General features: G+C 59.7%; 2 protein-coding genes across 3 annotated transcripts in view; one reads left to right on the top strand and one right to left on the bottom strand.

Moving 5' to 3' along the window:
* The window catches only part of LOC105869149 (triggering receptor expressed on myeloid cells 1), a 298495-nt gene extending 273389 nt beyond the window's left edge, over positions 1–25106 (bottom strand). The window contains exon 1 of the mRNA XM_076003377.1: positions 25095–25106. The gene's annotated coding sequence lies outside the window, so the exon portion shown is untranslated. The remainder of the gene's footprint in view (positions 1–25094) is intronic.
* Positions 1–25163, top strand: part of FOXP4 (forkhead box P4) — a 50545-nt gene extending 25382 nt beyond the window's left edge. The window contains exons 3-17 of one of the 2 annotated variants that reach the window (XM_012773273.2): positions 4850–4945; positions 11041–11163; positions 11598–11684; positions 13155–13302; positions 13455–13665; positions 13937–14041; positions 14730–14817; positions 15856–15939; positions 16080–16251; positions 16352–16428; positions 17270–17371; positions 20860–20981; positions 22412–22478; positions 22946–23115; positions 23460–25163. In XM_012773273.2, coding sequence (XP_012628727.1) covers positions 4850–4945; positions 11041–11163; positions 11598–11684; positions 13155–13302; positions 13455–13665; positions 13937–14041; positions 14730–14817; positions 15856–15939; positions 16080–16251; positions 16352–16428; positions 17270–17371; positions 20860–20981; positions 22412–22478; positions 22946–23115; positions 23460–23607 — 1800 coding nt within the window. In that variant the 3' untranslated portion in view covers positions 23608–25163. Of the gene's footprint in view, positions 1–4849; positions 4946–11040; positions 11164–11597; positions 11685–13154; positions 13303–13451; positions 13666–13936; positions 14042–14729; positions 14818–15855; positions 15940–16079; positions 16252–16351; positions 16429–17269; positions 17372–20859; positions 20982–22411; positions 22479–22945; positions 23116–23459 lie in introns of both variants that reach the window. The other variant, XM_012773271.2, reaches the window with a different exon arrangement.
* The last annotated feature ends 1675 nt before the right edge of the window (positions 25164–26838 follow it).

The raw sequence follows: 26838 nt of genomic DNA, 5'->3' as shown, positions 1-26838 counted from the left end.
GCACGTGCATATAAAATTCCTGTTTTTTGACCCACTAAATTGACTCTGTATGACCAAGCCTGGTGGCTCACGCCTGTAATCCCAGCACTCTGGGAGGCCGAGGCGGGCATATCGCTCAAGGTCCGGAGGAGTTTGAAACCAGCCTGAGCAAGAGCAAGACCCTGTCTCTACTAAAAATAGAAAGAAATTAATTGGACAACTGAAAATATATAGAAAAAATTAGCTGGGCATGGTGGTGCATGCCTGTAGTCCCAGCTACTCGGGAGGCTGAGGCAGGAGGATCGCTTCAACCCAGGAGTTTGAGGTTGCTGTGAGCTAGGCTGACGCCACGGCACTGTAGCCTGGGCAACAAAGCGAGACTCTGTCTCAAAAAAAAAAAAAAAATGGACTGTATGACCCACCATACAGGTTTTCAGACCAGCAGTTTGAAAAACACTGGACCAGATGCCCTCCCACACTTGCAGCTCGCCAGGGCTGTGGTCTGTGTGCTGCTGCTGCTCATTCGGAACCGCCCTGCGAGCTGTGTCCCGATTGGCACAGCCCTGCCCTCCCGCACACACGGACCCGAGTCCTCCGGCCTGGCGAAAGGACTGGCACACAGCCCTGCACCTGGCTCTCCCAGAGAGGATGATCCTTCTCCTATCCCCTCCCCCCAACCCCGAATTCTCAGAAATAGAAATGGCGGTATGGTCCCCTCCTGGAGACCAGAAACTCCGTTGCCCCAAGACTTGCTTTCCGTAGCAGCTCCATATTGCCCTCGAAGCTACAGCTCCATTCCCGCCTTCCCACCCCACCCCCTGGATGCCATCCGTTATAAGCCATTTGTTCCTAATTGCAGAGATCTTGCTAATGACTTCTGAATGGGGGATGGGGGAGGAGAGTTCAGCTTCATTAACAGACTGAGTTCTTAGGCTTGAGGAGAAAAGAGGGGGGTGTGTGTAGGCTGAAAGAGGGTTTGGTTAGCCAGGCAGTGATATCAGGCAAATGACCAGGAGCTGCCTGGGGAGAGATCAATAATAATAGCAATAGTTAATGTTCAGCCAGGCCCACTGGGTGCCAGGCAGTGTGCTGAGTACTTCATGCTCATTGTCGCGTGTGCTCTTCACAGCAGCCCTGTGAGTAAGTTTGGGGCTGTTCCAGTTCTGCAGAGGAAGAAATGGAGATTCAAAGAGGTAAAGTGACTTACTCAAGGTCACTTCGTGTACGGTGGAGCCAGGGCTTGGATGCAGATCTCTCTTGGCCAGAGTCCATGAGCAGAATGGTTGGCACTGCCTCCCTTAAAGGAAGCGTAGACGTTATCCCCAAGTCACAGAGGTGGGCATTCAGTTTTCAGTCCAAGGGGTGGAGGGAGGAAGAGGAGGAGGCTTAAGAGGCTAAATGGCTCCAGTTTTCCACTCTGTCCTAAGTCCCCTCTTCCCCCCTCCAGGTTTTCCATGATGGCTTCTCCCTGGTGGGGCATCTGGACACCATTTCCACCCAGGGTTGTGTTTGGGTACCTCTGGTCCTCCAGGAAGGGAAACTGAGCCCACCTTTCTCCTGGAGATTCCTTTCTTGGTCTTCTTCCTCTACCGCAACCATCTTCACTTCCCCTTCCCGCCCAGAGAGCCGAAAGCACACAGATGATGGGGAAGGGATCCAGCGGCCTTGCTGGCCTCTGCATGAGGTCATGAAGGCCACTCATTTGGCGGAGAGCTGGGCAGTCAGGTGTCCGGGCTCCACTACTTCTAGCTATGGGACCTTGGGCCTCAGTGTCCTTGTCTGTAAAGTGGAGGCATTGATACCTGCTCTGCCTAGCGCAGTGTTGTGAAGGTTCAATTAAATGTTTGAAGAAGTGCATTGAAAACTGCAAGGCACTGCACGAAAATTAGCTGTTAAACTCAGCGTCAGCCTTTGCCGGCCTCCTGTATTCAGCCTAGACTCAGATGAATTTTGTGAGCAGGTATCCCACGTTTGCTGTGTGCTGGGGCGGGGCTCACAGCTACCTTTGACAACATCTGTGCTTTCAAGGAGGTGCCAGGCTGGTTGGATCTGTGTGGGTCAGGGCCCATTATTTTCCACATCTGTCAGAAGTAGTGGGCAGTCCTGTGATCCACAGGCCCCAGTGCCAACAGGCAGTGTAGACACAACTGGTATAGCAGAGTGATGGATATGATCCTCTTTGTCCAGGAGGTGAACTCACCTTTCCGGTGGCGAGACTCCAGTTAGTGCTGCCACCTCCTCTGGGAAGCCTTCCCAGACTTCCCCAGGCAGAGGAAGCCCTTCTTTGGGCCCTTCTCTGGCCCCACTTCCAGCTGACCAGCTCGTTAGCAGTCTGTGTGTAAGAGCCTGTCATCACAGAACCTGGTGTGAGCCTGGGTTGGGGGGCAGAGACCATGTTCTGCTTCTCTGTATCCCAGCACCTAGCGTGGTCACCAGAACCCAGCAAGGACGTCACGACTGTAAATGGAGGAGTCGGGGAGGACTGCAGTGGAGGACAGAGTGGGGAGTCAGGGAAGGGGCGGCCTTGGTCTGGCCTGAGGTCTTACCTGGTTCTCTCTCACCTGGCCTACCAGGCAGGGACTGAGGCTGGCAGGAGGAAGAGGAGGGAAGCCTGGAGGCAGGGGTGGGGTGTGGGGGGAGGAAGGGCCTGTCACAGGGAAGGAGGTCTCACAGGAATGAGATTGCAAGGCCCTGTCATTTTTTCCTGTAAATCATGTAATTTCATGCTCCAGGGGACCACAAAGTAAGAGAGTCAGTGGGGAGTGAATTCACCTCCCAGCCGCTCCCCTGTGCACCCCAGGAGACCGAGCCGGGCTCTCTCCCCAGCTTCCCCTGGAAGCCCCTCCCCTGCTCCCCCCACCCCTAGAATCTGGGCTGCTTCACCCTCCCCCCCACTAGTGCCCCCTTTGGACCCGTGGGCTGCCCAGCTCCTCTGAGCCATCCTTTCAGCCAGCCTCACCCCCACCTCAACATTTGGAGGACAAAGAACATCAGCGCTTGAGGGGTCAGTAAGAGTGAGGTGGTAGCGGCAGGGCCTCCCTCCTGCTGACCGCCTGGCCCCTCCCTGCCTCTCCTGCCCACTGTACCCTACCTCCTGACCCCTCTCTCCACGGCTTCTCAGAGCCTGTTGACTCAGAAAGGTCAGATTTCTACTTTCTGAAGTGAACCTTGGAGAGAAGGGCCCTCCTGCCGCCCACTGGAAGCCTGGGCCACGGGCGGGGCCGTGAGGAGCGTGTAGTGCGTGTGTAGACACTGTCCCCAGGTAAGGTAGGCGGGGTCTCACGGGAGCCTCCGCGGTCAGCACGGGCTGCAAAGGTGGCCGTGTTTGCGTGCTCGGCGCACGGTGGTCCCTCCACGTTCGCTTGCGGAGCCCTGAGCGTCACATCCCCGTCCCGCCTTAGCAGGTCTTGCCTTGAAGGTGCTTGTGGTGGAGCCGGAGGCTAGAAGCCCACATGAGCAAGAACAAGAGCGCGTGGACGGACGCGCGAGGGAGCCACACTCGGGGGCGCTCTCTGATAAGCGAGGGGCACGCGGCCGTGTGGGGGAGAGACTGGAGGGAGTGAAGTGGAGGACTGTTGAGAGATTAATGAGAAAGGAAGGGAGTGAACACTTCCCGAATGCCAACTAGGTGCCAGGCATTGGTCCTTTAATCCCCCCAGTAATTCGGAGATGGGTAGCGTCCCAGTTTTGCAGATAAGGAGACGGAAGCGCAGAGAGATGGAATAACTTGCCCAAGGTCACAGCTGGTAAGCCACGCAACTGGGACTGAAACCCAGGTCTGCCCAGTGCCAGAGCCCCCTGTCAAGGGCCTGGGCGCAACCGCTCTGCCCCCGTGGGCATCTTGGGGAACCTGGGGACAGATGGTTTTGTGCTCCTGGAATGTGGATTCAGGGCAGGTCCCTATATCCCTGACCTGTGAACCGGCCCCCCCCCACTGACCCAGAGTGAGGGCACAGAATTTTCTGGGCTCTGTGACTGCTTGACTGTCACACTGACCTGCTGTAGCTGCTCCTCCTGCAAACTCCATATACTTCCCGCTCCTGTGACCCTTTTGGCTCAGAGTCCAGTCCAAGCCACCATGTCCTCCATGCCCAAACCACTGTGGTCCACGTGCCTCTGCTTGATAGTTCAGACATCCTTTAGGACTTGATCCGATTCCCCCAGTGCCATGATGCCTTGCACCCACACTTTTGAACTCAGAAAGCCATGCAGTGCTCAGAGCCTGTGCCACTGACCCCTCGACCCTACCCTGGTCCTCGCAATGTGTGCCCTAACTCCATGGCGAATACTATTCCTTTTGCCCCCAGCCTGACCACCCATTAAGGCAGATGGTCTTGGAGTCGGGTTCCTGGGCTCAAATCCTGGCTCTGATTCCTCCTAGCTGTATGATCTTGAGCAAACTTAACGTCCTGGAGACTCAGTTTCCTCATCTGCAAAATGGGGTCTAATAATCCCTACCTCACAGCCTTACAGGCAAGGATTAAATAAGATATTGCCTGTGAAGTGCCTGACACATAGATGCTCAACAGTAGTACCTGTTATTAATGTCCTGAGTCCACCCCCCCCTGTACTTTATCCTAGAGTCATGTTTGACCTTTGGCCCTTCCATTTGCTGTCCCCATTGAGTCCTAACAAGGTTGAGTCCCTATAGGCTCTGATCCCTGAACCCCAACAGCTCCCCTGACTGAAAGCATCTCTGTGCTTTCCCCAAGCCCTTTTGGATCCCTGACTCTTTCACCCCCAAGACCTTCCAACATGCCCAGAATTCCTGCCCGCTGGCACCCCAGACTCTCCCTGAGTCCTGGATCCCACCCAGCCTCTCAGGCCACTGCTGGGGCAGAGCGGCACTGACTCAGCCCCTGTCTTGCAGGCTCTCCAGGTGGCCCGGCAGTTCCTGTTGCAGCAGGCCTCAGGCCTGAGCTCCCCGGGGAACAATGACAGCAAGCAGTCTGCCTCTGCCGTGCAGGTGAGGAGTGGGTGCCCTGCAGGCTGGGCTGGGCTCAGGCCAGCTCTAGAGGGTGGGCCTGGCACAGAGGGAGGGCAGGGACCCCTTGGAGAACTGCTCTTGCCAGCCCCCAGTGCCAAAGAGTGGGCAGCCTTCCAGGAAATTGAGTCAGTGCAGGGGTGGGGCGAAGAGACTTCCACTTTCTCTCCAGTCTCCACCTGAACAGCCAGGCCCTCGCCTGGCTCAGCCTCTTTCCCTTTGTGTCTGTCACTAGGAGTTGGTGTCTGTCTGCAGCTTTCACTGTCTCTTTGTACCCCTTTCGCTGTTTGCTCTCCCCTGCCTCTTCCCCTCAGGGTCTCTCTCAGCCACTTCTCCTGTGTCTGTGTCCCTGTGGGTCACTCTGTCTGTCCCTCTCTGTTTCCGTGTCTGGGTCTCGACCCCTCCCAGTCGCCACAGTCAGTCACCTGGTCTCCTCCTTATCTCTCCTCCACTGAGTCTCTCCAGTCTCTCCACATTTCCTGTCTCTTGGTGTCTCTCTGTCTCTTTTGTTTTTCTTTGCACAATCTGCCCTTTTTTCCCCTTCTCCCTTCCCCCCAGCTTGCCAGCCCATCTGGCTGGCTGGGGGAGGGGAGATCTGGAGGGGGTGGAGGGGGCGGAGGCGGGAGGGGGGGCACCCAGGCCTTCTGTTTACCTTTTGTGTCACAAAGAACTTGGGAGAATTGCAGTCGGAGTCTGGGCTGGGTCACAACTCGGGCAGCCCGCTCCCCTCCCCCTCTGCCAACAGCCCAGCATCCTCCTCCCCACCCGCCCCACAGCAGCGGGGGAGGCTTGGGACTGGGGAGAGGATTAAGCAGGGCTTTGAAAGGAAGTTTATCTAAGGGAGGAAGGGTGAGCCGGGGCCTGAGCGGGGATCCTGAGCCACAGGCTGCTGGAGTCTGGGGTCCCAGCTGAGGGAGGCGAGGAGAGTGTGGGGTGGGGTGCAGGTGCTCAGAGAAGGACCCAGGACCCGGCTTTGTCCTGGGGGAGATTCCATGGCTCTGACAAAGTGTCTGGGTTTTATATAAAACGAGCTTACATTCAGAAAGTGCTTTGGAAAAGTTCAAGGTGCCAGACAGATGTGCAGCCTCAGCGGTAGCCCTCTTAAAAATCTTGAACCTAATGAGACAACCCTCAAAGGGGAGGAGTTGGGGTGGACCTAGGGTGGAGGAGGGGATGAAAAAATCTGGAAAATCAATAAAGGGAGGAAGAGAAAGTTTTGGAACAACCAGGAAGAGATAAAAGTCTCTCACACCTGTGTGGTGTCAGGATTGGGTCTCTCTGAATTAGTTACCTGCACATACACTCCCTGCATCTGCAGTGGCCCTTGGCTGCCTCTCTGAATCCTCCCTACCCTGGGCCCAGCTTAGTGCCCCCTCTAAGAACAAGGAGAGGTAGGCTGGGCAACAGGAATGCTCCCCTAGACCCGGAAGAGCCTGCTGACCCAAGGCAGGAGGGAGGGAGTTTGGTGGCAGGAGGGAGGGAGGTTGGTGGCAGTCAGGGGCTGAGTCAGTGGCACAGCCGAGATCTTGGAGGGAGGAAGGAGGCTGTGCACGCTTCCTTAGGAGACCCTCCCCCTCCAAAATGAGGGAGGTCTGGAGGTTTGGGGGTCAGAGAGACAGATGAAATGATCCTGTCCTCAGGCCTTCTCTCTCCTTGCCTTCTTCCTTTCTGAATTGATAGATTGATGCATTCATTCAACGAATACTTACTGATTCCTTCCCAAACTAACCACTGACATTGCAGAGTGCTCGCCACGAGGCAGGCACCAAGCACTTTACAAGTATCATCTCGTCCTATGGGATAGGTGCTGCCATTAGCCCCATCTTGCAATGAAGAAACTGAGGCCTGGAGAGGTTAGGAAATTTGCCCAAGGTTACACCGCGAATAGGGGACAGAGCCCAGACTTGAACACAGACAGCTAGCTCCAGGACTCACACCTGTAACCATTGCTCTGTGCAGCTCCCTTGCACTTTAGCACAGGAGTGAACACCGTAGTTCCCAGGTACAGAGGCCCAGGCGATGGCTCCCCCAGTCTCAGGGAGATGGGGGTTCTTAGGGCCACATCTGAGCTTCCCCCGGAGCCTGACTGTGGATCCCTGTCTTTCTCCTCCAGCCTGCATACCTTCCTTGCTCCACCCCACCCCTAAGTTTAAGTCTCCAAGAAAAGGTGGGGCCTCTGTCCCCAAGTAGGGTGCAGGGCCTGGAAATGGCTTTTCTGTGAGCTCAAGGCTGCTGGGGGAAAGAGGAGCTTGAGGGCCAGGCTCCCCACCCAAGTGTAAAAATACATTTTGTTGATTGGAGCTCAGAGTGAACCCGGTAAAGAAGGGAGATCGAAAACAGCCCCTTTCCCAGTGGTCCCCACAGAATGCTGCTGCTCTGCTTCCAGCAGGGTCACCTGCCCTGCCGCTCCTGCCACAGCCAGCAGAGCCAGCTTCAGAGAGTTTCCCAAACAATCTCAGGGCTCCAGCTTCAGCCCAGTGGGATTACCTGGCCACGTGCAGGCCGGGCCCCAGCAGGAAGAGGTCCTTCCCAGCAGGCAGCACAGGTGGCTGGGGTGGAGGGGAGGTGGCTAAGGCCAAGGTCCTGGACTCTGCCCCTACCTGGCATTTCCAGAAGTTGTTCTCCGTATTCCAACACTGTCTCTCTTGCTTGCGGCACCTGCAGCCCAGTTAGTCTGAGGACTTCTTTCTGGCCATGTGCGAGGGAGTGGAACTCAAACCAAGCTCCGGCCTAATGTCACCACATTGCTCCTCCCCACCCCCCAACGACTCCAGACCCCATACTTAAAAAGTTGCATTTGTTTCCTTGACTCTGGCACCAAATTGCATCCATCCCCACCCTCAGACCCCAAATAAGCTTCCTTTATGTCAGGCACTGTCCCTGTTCCTTCCGGTCAGGCCATCCAGCTGAGCACACCATATTCATTCATGGTGGGTGGAGGGCTCAGGGGCCTGAGCAGGGTCCCTGAGGGAAGGGCTGGGGCAGCTGCCGGCACAGGCCTGGCTCATGCTGCAGGGCTCTAGGAAGCAGCTAGCTGCCCTGGCTGCTCTCCAGACGGTGACTCACGGGCCCTGCCAAGCCTGCTAGCTGCAGAGTGCCCATCCTGCCACATCCCAGCCTGGTGAAGGGTCAGCAGGGACCCCAAGGCAGCTCCTGCTCAGTCCTCAGAACCCCGCCTTCCCAAGGGGGGAAGTGGATGGGGTCCGCCAGCTTGGGAGATCCGCATGTGGCAGCCACCTCACTGACCCTTCCTGACCCCATCAGCCACTTTGAGATGACTGCCAGGAACCTGCAGCCTCAAGGCCACCTGTGGCCCGCTGGATCCCTGAGTGTGACCCCTTTATTAAGAGGATTTGTTCTGTGAAGTTTGGATTCAGTCAAAAGGACACACTCAAGGATCCAGAAGGCCACATGTGGCCTTGGTCCTAAGTGACCATTGCCATGCAGTGCCCCAGGGCACAACAGGGCAGAAGGGGCAGGGAGACGACAAGAAAGAGGGGAATGGGGAGATCCAGAATGTTTTAAAGGGGGATCATCTTTACATTTACGCAGAATTGATCAGTATACCAGTCCCTTTACCACTTCTCTCCTCCTTTTGGGCAAGGCAGGCTGTTTTAATCTCTCTTGGCCTCAGTTTTCTCATCTCATCTGTGAAATGGCAATGACGACAGTACCGTGTCACAGGGTTGCTATGGAGATGCAGGGTTAACATAAAAGGCTAGCCAAGTGCTGGCATGTACTAAGCGGTCAGCAATACCCTCTTGTGCCATCGTGTGACGCGGGGAGGGCAGGGGCTCCAGACCCCAGTCAGCAGACAGGGAAGTGACGCTCGGTGATTTCCAGGAGTAGTAAATATCAGGGACAAAAACCGGGCTCACCTGATTCAGAAATCAGGGCTGTTGAGTTCTCCACCACCACCACGACACCTCTCTTTGTTGACCACTGCCATGGGAGGAGGAAAGACAGGACAGTCCTGGTACCTGCTCCATGCCGGCCACTCCCGGCCTAGGGTTTGCATCCTGAGTCTTCGATGGCAAAACCCAAGTTGTTAGAGCAGCCACCCCAGCTGCCTCTAGACCAGCCAACAGCAGACACAGGCTGGCTCTGCCAGGGGATTGGGTCTGTGTGCCCCCAACCCCAGCCCCCCTCAGAGAGCAAGGACCATACAACCCTGCAACTGGGCTTTCTGCAGAGTCCTTCCGGGATACAGCTGTAGAGAGGGAGTTTGCCTTTGTGGGCTCAGTCTCATCGCCCCTTGGCCCCCTGGACATCCCATTTTCGTGTGTCCTCCCTGACCTTCTCAACACCTGTCCTAGGGGTGGGGCAGGCAGGGTGGGACCTGGGAACCATGGAGTACACACACCTGGGCTTGAATCCCAACTCTGCCCCTTAAAGCCGCTAGACCTCTCTGATCGCATTGGTATAAACGGGGTGAAAAGAGACAAAACCACTCCTAAGGGCTGGCGTGGCACATCCCCTCTGGATTAGAGATCCTGGAAGCCTTCGTTCACATGGTGTGTGCCTTACCAAAAAGCTAGGTGTTACGCCTGCCAGGCCCAGGGTGGGTCACAGCCTCTAGTTATGGATGGGCGAGAAGAGTTGGGGGCAGTGGGGCAGTTCCCCGATATCCTTGGATTCACTGTCCCTCCCTGGTTGGTCTTCTTGCTGAGGATTTCCTAATCCGTGGCTTAGGGGCTGGTTCAAGGCTGAGTCCTGCCCCTGCCAGGGATTGGAAAGAGAACCAGCTCCTCCTCCCCTGCCCCACAGGTGGGGCTGAGGCTGGGAGGGAAGGTCCCCTGGGAACTGAACCTGCCACCACCCAGGACAGGTCCCTCCCTACACACTCCTCCCTAACTGGGCTGGCCCCATACCCCTCCTTTCCTGCCCGAGGGCCAGCAGAGGGGCCTCTGATTTGCTGGGGAAGGCATTTCAGCCCAGGGAGCAAACACTCAGTGAGCACCTACAGTGTGCTGGGCACTCTGCCAGGACTCAGGAGTGAGAGAGGAGGTTAGAGAAGAGTCCTTTATACACGAGGCTCACAGAGTGGTGGAGGCGGCAGATCACCCCAGCAGGGCACTGTCCTGCTAAAATGGCAGAACAAGACAACGTAGGGGCCTAGACCTGCCTGGTGGATACTACACAAGCCTGGGGGGTTCATGGAAGGTGGGGCTGGGAAAAGCATGATGTCATTGTTTTCCCCTGAACCTTTTCCTTGCAGCTGGATTCCTGGGGCCTCCTATGGAGGCCTAACCCAGGGCAAGGGGCAGAAAGCTGCTCTGCTTCTAGCCTGAATGTTCCAGCTAGAAGGTGTCATCTCTTATAGCCCAATCCCTGTGTTTTTTGTTTGAGGAAACTGACAGCCCAGAGAGGGCAGATGACTTGCTCAGGGTCACACAGTGAGTTCAGTACAGAGCTAGGAGGAGAAGCCTGCCCTCCTAACTCCCTGCCTGTTGTTCCTTCTGCCTCACCGTAGACAAAATTACGCACATGCCCACACACCAGGACTAGGACGGAGCCAGCAGCACTCCCTGGGCTTCCGCTCTGGGTCACTGTGTGTGTGTGCCATCTAGACAGGTGTGTGGAGAGTGTGACGTGTGTGTGAGCAGGGCCACGGTCCGGGTCCTCCTGCCAGGTGGGCCACTTTTTGAATCCTTCCGATGGCCGTAGACTGCCCTCCCAGCCAGGCCCACCTTGCAGGTGGTGGTCTCAGAGTAGACCGAGCAAGAGTAAGGAGTAGAAACCCTCCAAAGCGTGGATTCTACTGATCAGTGTCACTCGGGTCTAATCCTTCCCCGAGGACAGCACATCCTACGGTAATAGCCAACCCTTACAAGCGCTTGCTGTGTGCCAGGCTCTGTCTTCAGTATTAACTCATTAATCCTCATGGGAACCTTAAGAGGTAGGCACTATTGCTGTTTTTATTTTAGAGACAAGGAAAACAGAGCAGAGAGGCAGCGCTGAATTTGAACCCAGGCTGTCCCACTCCGAGCCACTGTGCCACACCGTGGCGGGGCCCTGGGTGCTGCCCCTCCCCGGGGTGGGATCAAGGTGAGCAGGCTAACGGCCCAATCCCGCAGGTGCCCGTGTCGGTGGCCATGATGTCGCCGCAGATGCTCACCCCGCAGCAGATGCAGCAGATCCTGTCCCCGCCGCAGCTGCAGGCCCTGCTCCAGCAGCAGCAAGCCCTCATGCTCCAGCAGGTGAGTCCAGCCTGGGACAGTTCGCGGGTCCCTCCTTTTCCCAGCCTCCTTCTCCTGGGCTGTTTACCACCTCCACTGAGGCCAGTGCTGGGAGAAACCTGAGGGACCGCTCAGGCCAGACTGGTCTGCATTCCTCCAGGGCAGCTGGGAGAGGTCAGAGCTCAGGCCTGTCTCCCAGCAGCCCCGGCCCCCACGATAGTCCCAGCACGCCCTCCCTGCTGCCAGCCCCACTCTGTCTGCGGAACTCCAGGGCAAAGTGCTGGAACACCCTGGCACCTTGTCCCTGCAACCTACTCAGGAGATCACCAAGAGCAGGGGGTTCAGAGCTATGGGATGAGCCACCCCTGCCCTTTCCCCTCCCTCTGCGCCAGCCCTGCTCAGGGACCCTCAGGGCTGACTGGGGAGAGTGACCCCACCCCTACCTTCCATCCCAGCTGCAGGAGTACTACAAGAAACAGCAAGAGCAGCTCCACCTGCAACTCCTCACCCAGCAGCAGGCTGGCAAGCAGCAACCCAAAGAGGTGAGAGGGCTCCCGCAGCCCCCACGATGGCCAATGTCCCGGGACCTACAGCCCGTCACCCAGCCCCAGCCCCTCCTGGCCAGAGGCTGGGAGTCCAGAAGTGGTCAGGAGGGAATTGCCTTGTGGGAACAGTAGAAAATTCAGCAAAAAGCTGGGGGAGGGCATGGAGGGAGCAGCGGAGGGGGGTTGGGGATGGTGGCCCACTTGGGTGCCTCCATCTCCTCCACATTCTTTCTCTCCTTGCCTTGTGCTGTCTCTGCGCATGTGGACGCTTACATGTGTGTCATCATCGTTATGTGGTGTCTGGTGGTCCATGCTCATGCCCAGCTACCTCGTGGCCATGCCATCTTCCTGGCCACTTGTCCCTTAGTGACCCAGCATTCAGCCCTCCACACCTGCCCTGAGACTCTTTTAGCCCCTCAGCAAACTGCCTGCCTCACCTCTGCAGCCCCAGCTTCTGCCCCATCTTGCAACGTCTCTCCCAGCCCCACCCAGACCTTACCCACAGGATCCTCCCAGAGCTCCCAGCCTGCGCCCCTGCTCCATCTGAGCTCCGATAGCGGCCCCTCCCCCGGGCCCCATTCATGTACTGCCCCCCCCACCATGCCCATGTCACAGCCCTGTGTTCTGAGTTGCCTCTTCCCAGAAGGCTGCCCTGAAGCCCAGGCCTTCTCTCAGCCCTCAGCCTCCCCTTCAGCTGGCTTGTAATTGGTGTGTTACCTGGTCTAGGCTGGATTTATCCTCTTGTCGCCTTATTGAATAGCCAGCCCCCTACCCCACCCCCGGGCAGGCAGGCAGAGACGCCCCTGCCTCCCGAACACCCGGATATGCCTGGCCTGGGGCTCAGAAAAGACTTGCTGACAGCCTGACAGTGCCTGCCTGAATGGGGGAGGGGTCGGGCGAGCGGGCAAGTGCCTGGGCAGCGGTGATGTGACTGCCCTGAGCCTGGGTCCCCGTGAGTCCGTCAGACTCCTTGATTCTCTTTATCTAAATAGCAAGGGAGGAGATGAGCTGGGGGGCGGGGGCAGAAAACCCCCTCCCCAGAGCAGAAGGGGGGTGCCCCGGGCGTGTGGGAAGGGTGCCCTCCAGCCGGGAGTGGCCCCCAGAATCTGACAGGCTCATCGATCATGGTGACGAGCCCCCCAGGCGCACACAGGCGCACACAGCTGCAGCGGGAGCCGGAGCGGCGGGAGGAGGCAGGCGGGAGGAGGGAGGGCGTCGTGCTGCGTGCCTGGGTCTGGCTGTGTGTGTTTGCGCGCGTGCGTGCGTGCATGCGTGTGTTTACTGCGAGGAGGCATGCAGCCCTATGGAAGCTGGGCCGGGAGCAGGGACGCTGCAGCTGCAGACGCCACAACGGCAGCTCCAGGGGCTGACAGGCCCTGGGAGGGGGTGGCCGCAGGGTGGGGGCCCGATGGCATGCCTGAGGCTGACGGCACCCCTCTCTGCCCGCCCCCTCGGGCCCCCCACCAGGCACTGGGGAACAAGCAGCTGGCCTTCCAGCAGCAGCTCCTGCAAATGCAACAGTTGCAGCAGCAGCACCTGCTCAACCTGCAGAGGCAGGGGCTGGTCAGCCTGCAGCCCAGCCAAGCCTCGGGGCCCCTCCAGACCCTCCCGCAAGGTGAGCATCCGCCACCCCTCCCCTCCCCTCCCAGGCCTGGCCCTCGGCCCTCTCTGCACCTGCGAGCTGGCAGCCCCTGCTCCCAGGGGTGAGCTGGAAGGCCGAGTGTGCCCCTGGGGCCCTGCCAGCCTCCTCGGTCTCTCCCGCAGCAGCCGTGTGCCCGACGGACCTGCCCCAGCTGTGGAAGGGCGAAGGTACCCCCGGGCAGCCTGCTGAGGACAGCGTCAAGCAGGAGGGGCTGGACCTCACTGGCACAGCTGCCACTGCTACCTCGTTCGCCGCTCCTCCCAAGGTCTCGCCCCCGCTCTCCCACCACACCCTGCCCAACGGACAGCCCACTGTGCTCACATCTCGGAGAGACAGGTACAGGGGCCCAGGCTGGGAGGGGGCCAGACCCCTGCCTGAGGGCAGACCCGGAGCTGGAGGGATGGCACCGTGGCTGGCGGGGACTGGGAGGGAGGGAGGGGCTGGAGCTCAGGGACCCGAAAGTCTACCCCCTCCCAGTATGCCTAGCCCCAGGGAGCCCCATGTCCGGGGCAGAAACATCACCAGCAGGGGAGCTGGTGCCCAGCTGAGCCCAAGGCTGCTGCGGTCTTCAGGGTCTCTGACCACCACCTCCCTCCTGCCCTCCCAGCTCCTCCCACGAGGAGACCCCTGGCTCCCACCCCCTGTACGGACATGGAGAGTGCAAGTGGCCAGGCTGTGAGACCCTGTGTGAAGACCTGGGCCAGTTTATCAAGTAGGTGTCACCCCAGCCCCTCCCCTAGCAGCCTTCCCCACAGGGCCTCCCCCCAGCCTGCCTCCCATCCTGCCCTCCTGGGGCCTCAGTCCCCAGCTTGCCCCTGGTCCCCCACCCCCACCCTGTCTGTACTCTCAGGTCCCCATCCTCCCACCCCGTCTCCAGAACAGGTGGGGGGCAGGAAGAAAAGGAGAGGACAGACATGAGCATTTCTCCACCCACCACCCTCCCTCGCTCCCCTCCAGAGGTAGCCCTGGAGAGTGATGGCCGAGTGACGGGCTCAGCCCGAAGACAGGCGGGCGGGCCGGAGGCAGACAGGCGGCTGGCAGCCGGCGGCCAGCTGCCACAGCCGTGCCAGGCTCTGTCACTGACTGATTAACTCCACCGTCTCCCAGACCCTTGCAGCATCAGGGTCAAACAAATTGTTTTCACGCTTCGTCAGAGGTTTACTTAATTAGTTCATTTGCAATTAGATCTCTCTGTAGCTGGGATTTTAGCAAAGACATCAAAGGAAGCTGATGAGAAGGGAGAAGAAGCCTTCCTCCCTTGCCCCGTTTTTCCACCTCTTTCTCTTCTTTGTATCTGTCTGTCTGCTCTTCAGGCCGTGGGTGGGATTAGAGGCTGGGCTGGGAGGGTGGTGACAGCGGGGAAACCCCAGCCGATTTTCTCTCCTCCCGTCTCCTTGAAGACACCTCAACACAGAGCACGCCCTGGATGACCGCAGCACGGCCCAGTGCCGGGTGCAGATGCAGGTGGTGCAGCAGCTGGAGATCCAGGTGTGGCCCATAGGATGCTGGGGAGGGACACAGTGGCTCAGCCCCTGCCCGCCCACAGCACTGACTTCCTAGGAGGGCTCCGGGGAGTCTCAAGGGAGGGTCCTATGGTCAAAGTCACCATCTTATGCTTTCTAGGTCCTAGTTACCATGGTTGTGAGGTGAGCATACCTGGCTTCTGGGGGGTACCCAAGGTTGGGGCATCTCTGCTGGGAGGTCCAGAAGAGACTCACGCTGCATAGAAACAACAAAAATGATATTAACAGCTAACATGCCGAGCCCTTCCTTTGTGCTGTACTAAATACTCTATGTAGCTCAAGGAGTCCTCGCAGGCTTCCGTGGTGGGTGCCCTTACTGTCCCCATTTAACAGATGGAGCAAACAGAGGCACGGAGAGCTAAAGTAACTTGCCTGTGGTCACTCGGCTCGTGAGCGGCAGAGCCAGGATTAGAACCCTGGTGGTCTGGTTCTCAGGCTGCGCTCTGTAACAGCCCATCAGTCAGCCAATCGATACTTGCCCATTTCCTTCTGGCTCCGAGCAGAGCGCCCTGCCGGGAGGGGTAGTCATGAAAGACCTATTGAATTTATGAATGGGGCGAGTGAGTCATTCATCCATTCCTGCGTCTCCATTCAGTCTGGGAGGGCCGCACACACAAGTGCCACCGCTCTGGGCACGGGTGTCCGTGTGGCTCAGCCACAGCCTCTGCCCTCCTCGGGGAGGGCAGGCATGTGCTTTAGGAAGGAGGCCCATGTGTAGAGGCGGCGAGGATCTGGAGCCTGGACACACAGGAAGGCTCTGATGGTCATGGTCACGGTCCGGAGGGCTTCCTCGAGCTGGCAGCCTGGGCCCTGGCCTTGAGGGCGTGGAGAGGCCAGAGGACAGGGACAGAGGGAGCTGGGATGCTGAGGCATGGAGCCAGTGGGGTTTGGAGCGGGGCTTTCTGTGGATCTGGTGGAGAAGGGTGGGATGCAGGGAAGGAAGAAGAGCCCCTGCCGCCCAGGGCCGGCTGCCGGCTCATCTCCCGCCTCTGCACCCTCACAGCTTGCCAAGGAGAGCGAGCGGCTGCAGGCCATGATGGCCCACCTGCACATGCGGCCCTCCGAGCCCAAGCCCTTCAGCCAGCCAGTGAGTGCCGCTCCCCTCCCTGCCCCCCAGCACCCCTCCACAAGCCCCGACCCTCAGGACCCCCCCCCGGGGTGCTATCTCAGCACCCTCCTTGTTGCTCACAGCTGAACCCGGTTCCTGGCTCCTCTTCCTTCTCTAAGGTGACCGTCTCTGCAGCAGACTCCTTCCCAGATGGCCTCGTGCACCCCCCAACCTCGGCCGCTGCCCCCGTCACCCCCCTACGGCCCCCCGGCCTCAGCTCTGCCTCCCTCCACAGCGGGGGCCCTGCCCGCCGGAGAAGCAGCGACAAGTTCTGCTCCCCCATCTCCTCAGGTGAGGGCAGGCTGGGGCTGCAGGGCTGCCGCGGGGAGGGCTGCTTTCCCTGGGCTGGGCCTCCCCATCTGGCCACCTTGTCCTCTGCCTGTCTCCCCAGAGCTGGCGCAGAACCACGAGTTCTACAAGAACGCCGACGTCAGGCCCCCCTTCACCTACGCCTCCCTCATCCGCCAGGTGAGCACGACAGGTGGAGGAGGGTGGGGAGTGGCTCACAGGCTGCACCCTACTCAGTGGTGCCTGTCCCTCTCACCTTGTCCGCTCCCTCCACACCTGTGTCTTGCTTCTTTCCCGGCTGTCCAGGCTCTCCCGCTCAGTCGGCCTGCTGCTCACACGGCATGTCTCTGGGGACGCACGCTGCTTCTCACCGCTCACGCCGCAGTGCCATTCACGTGCTCATTTCACGTTCGCACACTCCCACGAGAGCTGCACTGGCTCTCAGTCTGCCGCCCCCTCTCCCACACGCACACGTGCACCTCCCTCCCTGTGTCCGCAGTCCGCATGTCATGTCCTCAGCGTTCACGTGATAGTCACCCTCACACAAGAACATACAGTTACACGTATGTCCTTTCTGATACTGCCCTACAGGCATGCACGCACGCCCTCACACGCATTCTCACACACCCCGTCCCGGGCTTAGAGTGCCCCTTGCCAACATCAGGATAAGTTCCACGCAGCCTCCGCCCTGCAGACATCCTGTCGCAGGCACACTGCTTCCATCCTCATCCTCAGTGCAGAGCCCGGCACTTGAAGCCATTTCCCCCCAGAAGCAGCCGCTGTGCTCCTCGCACAAGTGCTCGCCCTCGGAGGCTCGTGCCGCTGTTAGCCTCGGCCAGGCTCGGCAGCTGCAAGCACCCCCCCCCCCCGCCGCCCTGTCACCCGTGCATTCTGCAGCAGGTCTCCCACTCACACTTGTGCCGGGCAAGACGCAAGGGAGGGAAGCTCCGGGGGAGCACAGGGCCGTTGTGACCCTTCGAGGCCCAGGCTGAGGCTCCCTTTGCTCTTTCCTTGCCCGCAGGCCATCCTGGAAACCCCCGACAGGCAGCTGACCCTGAACGAGATCTATAACTGGTTCACCAGGATGTTCGCCTATTTCCGCAGAAACACCGCCACCTGGAAGGTGAGGCTGCCCCTTCCACCTCCCCCTGGGCCCGGCCCTCCTTGGACAGCTCCTCGTCCCCCTGAGACCACGGCTGCCTAATAATTAGTTCCCTAAACAACTAGTCCTGCAGAACTGGCCCCCCCAGGGCCCAGCGGGGCTAGGTGCCTACCGCCACCTCCACCGCAGCAGGGTCTGTGGAATGTTCTGTAGCCACCTCCTAATGGACACCATCCTTCCACCCTTGCTGCCTTTCTGGGAGGAAATCCTCCAGGTGCTCCCCTGTGAGCCCCATGAAGCAGGCCCTCCAGGAACTGGTCATGTCCTTGGAACAGAGGCTGGGATCAGTGAACCCTGTGGTCCCGACACCTTGGCTGACAGTCTGTGTCCTGGAGCCCGAGTGGGGCACGTGTGAGCACGGACACAGGGTGGACCTTGCGGCTGGGCGCGCGCGCACACACACACACACACACACACACACACCGGCACTCGCTTCTCTCCCCAGCTCTGCCATCAGCCGCAGAAAGATAATTGTCTCCATCCAATTAGTCATTTCAACACCTTCGGCCATAAGAGTTTTCCTGGGGGACCAGGAGCAGGCAAGAGGGGGACCCTAGAAAAATGGGACGCAGAGATGTGGGCTAGAGCGCTAAGCCATTTATTTTCCTAGCCAAGATGTGTGTGTGTGTGCGCACGCGTGCTCACGTGCACAGAGCAGGGTGGGAAAGCAATATCTAAACTGGGAGAGGGATGGGGGAAGGAGGAGAGACTGCGGCCCTGTGGGGAAGGTTAGACACCAGGGGAGGAGTCCCTAGCTCAGAGCCTTACTTGCATCCCTGGCTCTTGAGTCCCCCTGCTGACCAGTGCAGGAACTACAGTTATGCAGGCTCCTTCCCCCAATCCCACCAGGTTTCAACAAGTGTTACTGAGGTCTTCCCGCCAGCCCAGCGCACAGGGCTGGGTGGGATCTGCAGGGGGCTCAGCCTTCTCTGCCCCAGGAATGTGCTGAGTACAGCAGGAGGGAGTGCTTTGTGACTTGTGACCTTCCATATCCCCATACCCCGTTCCCAAAGCTTGGGAGAGAGGCTGTTGGGCTGGGACAGCTGCTGTGATTGGCTGTGAGTGATGTCATTTCCTGCCAACCAGAGTCATGCCCTCTTTCTGAGCCAGCAGGGCCTTCGTGGGGCCACCTGGTCCAGTCCTCGAGCTCCAGGCCAGTTCAGACACCAGGTTTTATAAATGGTTGTGGGATCATTACGATTATCATCTAATGTTCACTTTAACAATGAATTTGAATCCTTTGCCTTTAGGAGTGGCAATGTAGAGCCTCATTTCCATAAGACAACCTCTTCCTTGGGGGCAGAATACCACTCACCCAGCTACCCTCCTTTCCTCTTCTCGCTTACCCGCCCCACCCCACCCTAGTTTTCTACTTCTCTCTTCTCTTGAGATTAGGGGGAGCTGGCGACTTCCTTAAACCACTCAATGACCATCATGAAACCACCTCCCTCAATATTCCAACCCTGCCACCTTTGACTGGTTGTCCAGCCTTGGTCATCTCTGTAGGGTGTCTCTCCCTCCCAGTTCTTTACCTCCATCTCCCCTCACCTAATCCAGGTCCTGGATTAGGGTGCTGCTGGGGTGCACCAGGGTACCTGTGTGCGCCAGGGCCCAGCAAGAAGATGGCTGAGCTGGAGACAGTGAATGGCTGAGAGGGTAACCTTCCCAGTTAGCAATGCTCTGCTGTAGCCTCCACCACCTAGGGGCGCTGCATGTGTCCTCCTCACCGCATAGCAGACTCCATCCCAGCTTGAGGTCCACTCTGACCGTCAGGTTTTTTTCAGCCACGCTTCATTCACACTACTTGGGAAATAGGTCCCATCTATAGTCAGCCGTTTCCCTTCTACCTCTACTTTCCACCCATTCAGCGGCTCCTTAGGTCGCTCTTCTCCTCTCCTGAATTGTTTTGGCTTCCTTCTTTCCCTCTTTCTTTACCCTTTCTGGCCCCCACCCTGTGATGCTGCCTGCCCAGACCAGGGCAGAAGGGTTGGGAGTGGGTGTGGGCCAGGCCAGCTGCTGTTCATCCAGGGACAGCGCTGCCATCTGCCAGGCTGATGGTCCTGGCTGGCCCTCCCCCTGTGTCCATCCCCTCCCAAGGCCCGTGTTGTGGGCCCGTCCTTTTGTTTACGCGGCCCCCGCCAGACCCCTTAAATTGCCGTTAATGTTTCAGCGTAACGAATTAGTCTCTCATCACGAATCAGGCTTCGAAATGAGGGAAAAAAGCCCCGGTGAGGCCATCCTCGGAAATTGGGGTCATTCTCATTTGCAAAGCGGAGGATCGGAGCCCCGTAATGCGGGCAAATTTATTCCGAGGCAGGAGCCCCGGCGTGATTAGGCCCTTTGTAATTATCGCTCCAAGAGATTCCACTCCAGCCGCCCGCCTCCCTCGTGGATTAGCAAGCGAGTCGGAAAAATACACAGGATTTAATTAGAGGCAAATTAAAATTGGTAATGAAATCGGGCCAGTTGCAAGTGGCAAGAGTTGGAAGGGAGAGAGGGAGAGGGGATCTCCAGGGGCACAGGCTGCCGCCCTGCCCGCTTTCTTCCCCGTTTAGAAATGTAAAGAGGAGACAAGGACGGGGATGAGGTGGGGGAGGCTGAGGGAGGACAGGTAGCAGGGACAGGACGCAGGCAGATAGGGACGGTGATGGCTGGGAGCCGGCAGGGGGGCAGTGAAGCTGGGAGAGGAGGGTGCAGGCACAGGACTGAGGGACATGGAGGGGACAAGGGAAGGCTCCCATGGGGGGTGGAAGTGGGCCACGCTCCCCCACCCTCACCCAAGTGTCCTATAAACCAGATGACCCCAATTCTTGAAGTTATCCTGCCAGGAGGAGGTGGGAGTGACAAGGTGACGTACCCTCTCTCTCTCATTTCAGCTGTAAGCCCACACCTCCTTTCTCCCAGTTTATTTCAACAAGCATGTATTAGGCCTGTGCTGTATACCTCATGCTCTCAATAAATAAGCTGTCTGTTCTAAGCTGAAGCTCAAAGCCACGGCTCTCGGACTCCAGGGGCCGGTGAAGGTAGCAGTGAGGGCTCATGGGTTATTTCCGAAACTCCTGAAAGCTTAGCGGAAACTCCGCACGCACCTGAGATGAGGCGTCCCAGGCTCACCGAGGTGCCGGGGCTCAAATAGGATGTAATACCGATCAGAAGCCCCGAGGAACAGACGCGTGTATCTTTGATTAGTGAAGACAGTGAATGAGGTTATTACTAACTAGACATCGTTGAGTTGGTAGAACTTTCCAAAATGCGGCAGGGAGAGGGGGCAGATAATAAAGTAGGTCATTGTCATCTGTGAGGAAGAGGCCGGCCGGAGGCCCCCCCCCTTCCTTCCCTCTGGCAGGGTCTCCCAGCCCAGCCCCACCCTCTGCTGGATGAGGACTCTCCCACATGTGCTCACCCCAGGGGCGAGCGAGCGCCTCTGAGCCCCCCTCCCTGCCCCGCAGAACGCCGTGCGACACAACCTCAGCCTGCACAAGTGCTTCGTCCGCGTGGAGAACGTCAAGGGTGCCGTGTGGACCGTGGACGAGCGGGAGTACCAGAAGCGGAGACCGCCAAAGATGACGGGGTGCGTGGGTGCAGCCCTGCCGGGGTGCACCAGGGTACCTGTGTGCGCCAGGGCCTTCCCGGTTGGAGGAGGAGGGGGTGTGGGGAGAAAAGGAGGGGAAGAGCCTAGTGCTCGGGGAGGGGGCTGGAAACTGGGAGTGGCAGATAATCAGGAGATCGGACACCTGCATGTCTCCTTCTGTCCTTACTCTGAGGGAAGGGGGAAGGGGGACCTGCTGCCAGAGTAACCACGGCCAGAGCTGGGACACAGATGCTGGCCAGCAGGCTGTGAGGGGGCTGCCACCCCAGGGCCCCTGCTCCCCCCAGGTCAACAGGATGGGCCAACCTCTGAGGCCCCTGGGCCCCACCTCTCCACTTTATAGGGAAGAGGCCCACAGAGGGCGCGGGACTGGCGGGAGGCCACGTAGCAGATCAGCAGCAGAGCTGGGTCGAGGACCAGGGGTCTCCCCTGCCCCCAGGGGAGACCAGTTGACTCCAACTGACCACACAGCGTTTTAAATGGAAACTGAAGGACCGAGGGAGGGTTGTTGGCTTCCATGTAGCACCATGGCCGCCACCCCAGACACCCTCCCCCAGGTGCTTGCTTGCTGGTGCCTCTCGGCCACAGGCCGCCGGTTAAGGAGAGAGAGGTCTGAAGCCACTTAGGTGTCTCTGGGGTGCCTATCCCCTCAAAGATTCCGCCTCCCCAGCCCAGAGTGTTCACACCCCAGGTGGTTGCGGGAGGCCGGGGCAGGGTGGGGGCCTGGCAAATGGAAGGGAAGCCATCCCTGTGGAGTGACCCCAGGGGCCAGTCCCCACGGGAGGTATTGTCACGTCTCATTACTGACTTGAAATCAACAGACCTGACTTCAGATTGCACCTCAGCCCCCTCGAGAGGCTCCGTGAGGGGCCCCCGTGGAAGAGGCAGGGCCCCGAGCTGTCGCCCCCTGCCCAGCTCCTGCACGCACCCCCCCCAGTGCGGGAAGGCCTTCTGTGAGCACATGGCACGGGCTGAGCACATGGCGTGTCACACGTCCTAGAATTTAGCGTGGCTGGCAAGCGTGGATTTTGCAGCCGTGGAACTGTTGAGGCCATAGCTCAGCGTTCATTTGCTGAATGCTGGAAAATCTAGACCAGAGAGAGGAAATGCTGGGGCGGCCTGGTATGACGACCACCAGTGGGCGAGTCCTGGCTCCTACTTAGCAACCCAAAACGTTGGAGGGGTTCCGGGGCCCCCGTGAGGCTCAGCACCCTCTCCTGGGAAGGGGCCAGGCCAGTGTGAGGATGGGGTAAGATCAGGCACGCACACAACTCAGCACACGAAGGCCGATCCTGCTCTGGCCTCCCAGGACGATGGTGGGACAGTCCCTGGCCCAGCACAGGCCTCCTTAGGGTGGAGAGATGCAGGGGCTGAGGGAACCGAGTAAGCCAAAGACTCCTTCTCTCCCCCAGGAGCCCCACCCTGGTCAAGAACATGATCTCGGGCCTCAGCTACGGAGCACTTAATGCCAGCTACCAGGTGACTGGGCCCCAACCCCCTTGCTTTCCCTCCAACAGGGCCGGCCTCATAGAAGAGACCCTCCCCACCCTCCCCTGCAGAGGGTTGTGAGAGGAGGGAAGGATGGGGAGGGGGTGAAGACTACTCCGGGTTTCCAAAACCATCCTGCAGTCCATCCTCCACCTCTGGTTTCCAGGCTGGGCTGGGGCAAGGGCCAGGCAGAGGGACGGAGGTTGGCATACCCCTGGCATCCTCTTTCCTGGCCTGTCAATCTGGGGTTTCTCTGTCCTTGGAAGAGGGGCTAAGCCAGGCGCAGGTCCCAGGAAAGCTGGGAGGCCGGAGGTCAGGGTCAGTGTTGCTGCCCCTGGAGGTGCGCTGTGTGCAGAAGGCTGGGTCCGGGCCTGGGGGCTGCGAGACGGACGCACAGGAGGCTCTCTAGGGCTGGGGAGGGACAGCACTTGACTGGGGCCACCCCTGCGCCCCTCCAGGCCGCCCTGGCCGAGAGCAGCTTCCCCCTCCTCAACAGCCCTGGCGTGCTGAACCCCGGCTCTGCCAGCAGCCTCCTGCCCCTCAGCCATGACGACGCGGGCGCCCCCGTGGAGCCGCTGCCCAGCAACGGCAGCAGCAGCCCCCCTCGCCTCTCCCCACCCCAGTACAGGTGAGCCGGGTCCCCCTCCTACACCCCTGCTGTGCCTCAGGGACCCCCTCCTGCTCCTTTTCCCTTCCCACCCTCTCCTCTCCTCTCCCCTCCCACCCCTCTTCTCAGTCTCTCCTTTTCTCCCCCTTCTTTTTATCTTTCCTCCTCCCCTCTGCTCCCTTTCCTCTTCCCCAGCCCAAGGCAGTCTCTGCCCCAACCTCGTCTTTCTCGGGAGAGAGAGCCCGGGGAGATCAGACCTGGGGCGTGTGATACTGGGAGAGGATGTGGACACCCCACTGTGCCCTAGACTCTGGGCGAGGGGCCCGGGGGAGGCCCCAGGTGCCCACGCCACGCCTGTGCCACAGCCACCAGGTGCAGGTGAAAGAGGAGCCCGCGGAGGCGGAGGAGGACCGGCAGCCCGCGCCCTCCCTGGGCCCCCCCAACCCCAGCACCATGGGGCCCCCAGAAGACAGGGACTTGGAAGAGGAGCTGCCCGGAGAAGAACTGTCCTAAGGGCATGGCATCAGGCAGGGCAGGGGTGAGACCCCGCCCTCCTGGGCCCAGCCCCACCTGTCCCACTCCACAGCCCCTCCCAAGCCTGAAGGCACTTCCAGGACTCAGACGGGGGAGCCCTGGGCCAGCAACTCCCCAGGTGACCCGAAACACTTGGGGGCAGGGACGGTCCTCACCCCCAGGGGACACACAGCCCCTGGTCTGGGACCAGTAAAGGACACATAAAGGACACAGAGGGCCCAGAGCCCTCCTCAGACCCTCCCCCACATCTGAATGCCGCCTCCCCCAACCACCAGCAGCATCAGGGCCCTCCTCCCCCACCAGCTCCCCCTACTGGGCCCCTCGGCGCCACGGAGACCCGCAGGCGGGGCTAAGTCACCCCTCTCAAACCCAGGGCCCCTCGCACCTGGCTCTGGCAGTGTTTTCTGGCCAGAGGCCCCCACTTCCCGAATTCGTGCTCCCTTCTGCCTTCTTTTCCGTACTGTGAAGAAATAACTCTCCACCCGCCTCCTACCCCGGCCTGGGTAGGGGAGCTGAAGTTTCAGGCCACCTGGCTCCAGCCCCTGCCCCCAACCTGAGACGGGGACCCAGGATGAACTGGGCCCTCACCCCCACCCATTTGCTGGGTGCCCCTCCAGCCACCCCCACGCCAGGGAGCACAGGAAGAGGCCTAGCGCCACCTTGTCCACAGAGGTCTGTGCCAGGTGGGCTTCTGCAGGGGGAGCCGAGCTGCCCCTGAGGCCGAAGGTGGCGCTGGACTGCCAGGAAGCACGGGACGGGCGAGGCTGGACCCCAGCTTCACGCCGCCCGCCTGCAGGTCCCCACCAGTCTTCTCCCACCCCCCTAAGCACCTCTTCCCTGTCCCCCAGTTAAACGGATGACCAAAGACCTTTCTTATGCCGGAAGCAAAAACCAAAACTTTTTGTTGGCTTTTTCCTTTGTCGCCTCCCCAGCATTGCTCTCCCAGCCCTGCACCCAGCCCCAGGCTGGAAGCCCTCCCTCCACTTAAGTTATTGTTTTAAACCAAAGTTTACAGTGTCTGTTGGTGGCCAAAACCCTCTCCCTCCACCCCTCCTCTGCCCCACCCCGAGGACCCTGGGGCTCAGTGGAGGTGGGGGCCCTGCTCCCTTCCCCTCTGCTCCCGGCCAGCCTGGGCAAGGGGACAGGGCTGAGGGCAGGAGGTGGCTCTCTCACAAAGCCCTTGACCCCAACCCTGGGCTGCTTCCTGGGGGGCCTCCAGACCCGTCTCTAGGACCAAGTCCCCCAATGCGCTGGGAGTGTGGATTCCAGTGAAAGAGCTGGAACAAGTGAGACTCTCCACAGACCCCCTATGGGGGACCCCAACTCGAGGCCAAGGACTGGGTGTGTCGGACGCTCATAACACCCCGCCTGGCCCCTTTGCTGAGAAGACTCCTTGGACATGTCCCAAGAACCCCACGTACCCCTCACAAGCCGCCCTCCTGAGAGGCAGGGGGCCCTCGGCCCCTCCCCATGTACTCCCTACCTGTGTTCCGTTTGACCAGCACAGAAATATTAAACGTCCTCTATTCACTGGGCCCGTGTGTGTCAGCGAGAGGACAGAGGGGAGCACCGAGGCCGAAAGACTGCTGGGGAGCCCAGGCGCGGTCCAGGGCAGTGGGGGCTGGGGGGGGGGGGTTCGGCGCGTGCACCAGGGGGCCGAACAAACCCGTGTGTGGGTTCGGGGCCCTCTTCCCGTTCCTGAGCGCCTCCTGTCCCGCCCCGCTAAACCAGGTCTCCCGGCTGCTCTGCTTTCTCCCGAGGGCCCAGCCGTCGCCCCAGCTCTTTCACTGGTTTGAAGTCCAAGGCCCTGCCAGGGCAGTTCTGGCAAGGCCGGCCGTGGGCTCCAGGTCTGGGAGGACCCTGCCGCAGGGTTCCTCGCCTTGGCAGCCACCCTCAAGACGCCCACCCTGGGCCCATCATCCTTGGCTTTTTGGGGGCACCCTGCGTGGGCGCGTGCAGCTGTCCCTGTGTGGGGATGGCATCCTGGCACGGTGGGGATATTAGGGGGTGCACGCACACTCGGGCACACGTGCGGTGACGGGTACTGGCGGGCTAGGGCTTGGCAATGGGATTATTCAGATGGGGAAGGAAGGGAGGTGGGCCAAGCTGCTGAGCCGCACCTTGCCAGCCCACCCTGCCAGCCCACATGGGATCCGGCCCCCGCCCTGCTGCCCCTCCCTCTCTCAGGCCCCAGCCCCAAAATCACCTTCCAGACACTGCCTCCTCCTCGAGGGCGGGCAGGGGCTCCAGGCCTCAGTCCCTAGGGGCAGGGCCCAGCAGCTTGTGTATTAGGGTGCTGAGGGAGGGGAGGGTGTGGAGGAAACAGCACTGAAATAGATGATCCCACAAATCACGAAACTGCTGGAACTTTCCAGAAGCCAACTATGAGGGGAAGGTGGGCCGGAAAGGGGTAGGACCTGGAGAGTCTCCTCGCTGACTTCTCTGCTCTGAGGCCTTCTGGCCTTTTCTGCCATCACATTTCTGTGCGTCTCTCCCTCGTTCTCCCTGCTTTCTTTCTCACCTCCATCTGCTCTGCCTCCCTTCCCCACCCTGCCCTCCTCCTGTGGGCACCTGTGCAGAGCCTGGAGTGATTCCCTGTCCCCCATGGCACCTCGGGAGGGGGGGGCTCAGCTTGGGGTCTCAGAGTCCCCTGGCCGAGTGCTGTACAAAGGAGCACTGCTGGCCGGGCGTGGTGGCTCACGCCTGTACTCCTAGCACTCTGGGAGGCCGAGGCAGGCGGATTGCTCCAGTTGAAACCAGCCTGAGCAAGAGCGAGACCCGTCTCTACTATAAATAGAAAAAAATTAATTGGCCCAGGAGTTTGAGGTTGCTGTGAGCTAGGCTGACGCCACGGCACTCAATCTAGCGGGGGCAACAAAGCAAGACTCTGTCTCCAAAAAAAAAAAATGCACTGCTGAGTGTGTCATCCTCCCTCTGGGGGCTGCGGGGCCCTGCCCAGTACAACTAGCCGCTCTCCCTTCAACCTAAGAAACAATTACCCCTGATTGTGCTGCGGCCACTTCCCCTCCCAGCCGGGACCCACCAGCCCCCTAGAAAGTCCCAGAGAACCCAGAGGTGCTGGCTGTCTTGCTCCCAGCCACTCGCTTCGCCCCCTAGAAGAAGAGGGTCTGTTCTGCAGACGGGCTGCTGGCCGACGGGGCGTTCTCCTACCCCACATCTAAAGGGACAAGACCGTACCCAGCCTCACTC

Source organism: Microcebus murinus, chromosome 5 (genome assembly GCF_040939455.1).
Source record: "Microcebus murinus isolate Inina chromosome 5, M.murinus_Inina_mat1.0, whole genome shotgun sequence".
In the NCBI taxonomy this organism is placed as follows: Eukaryota; Metazoa; Chordata; class Mammalia; order Primates; family Cheirogaleidae; genus Microcebus; species Microcebus murinus.
The sequence above is the reverse complement of the archived record's forward strand: the minus strand, read 5'-3'. Positions and strand labels throughout refer to the sequence as shown.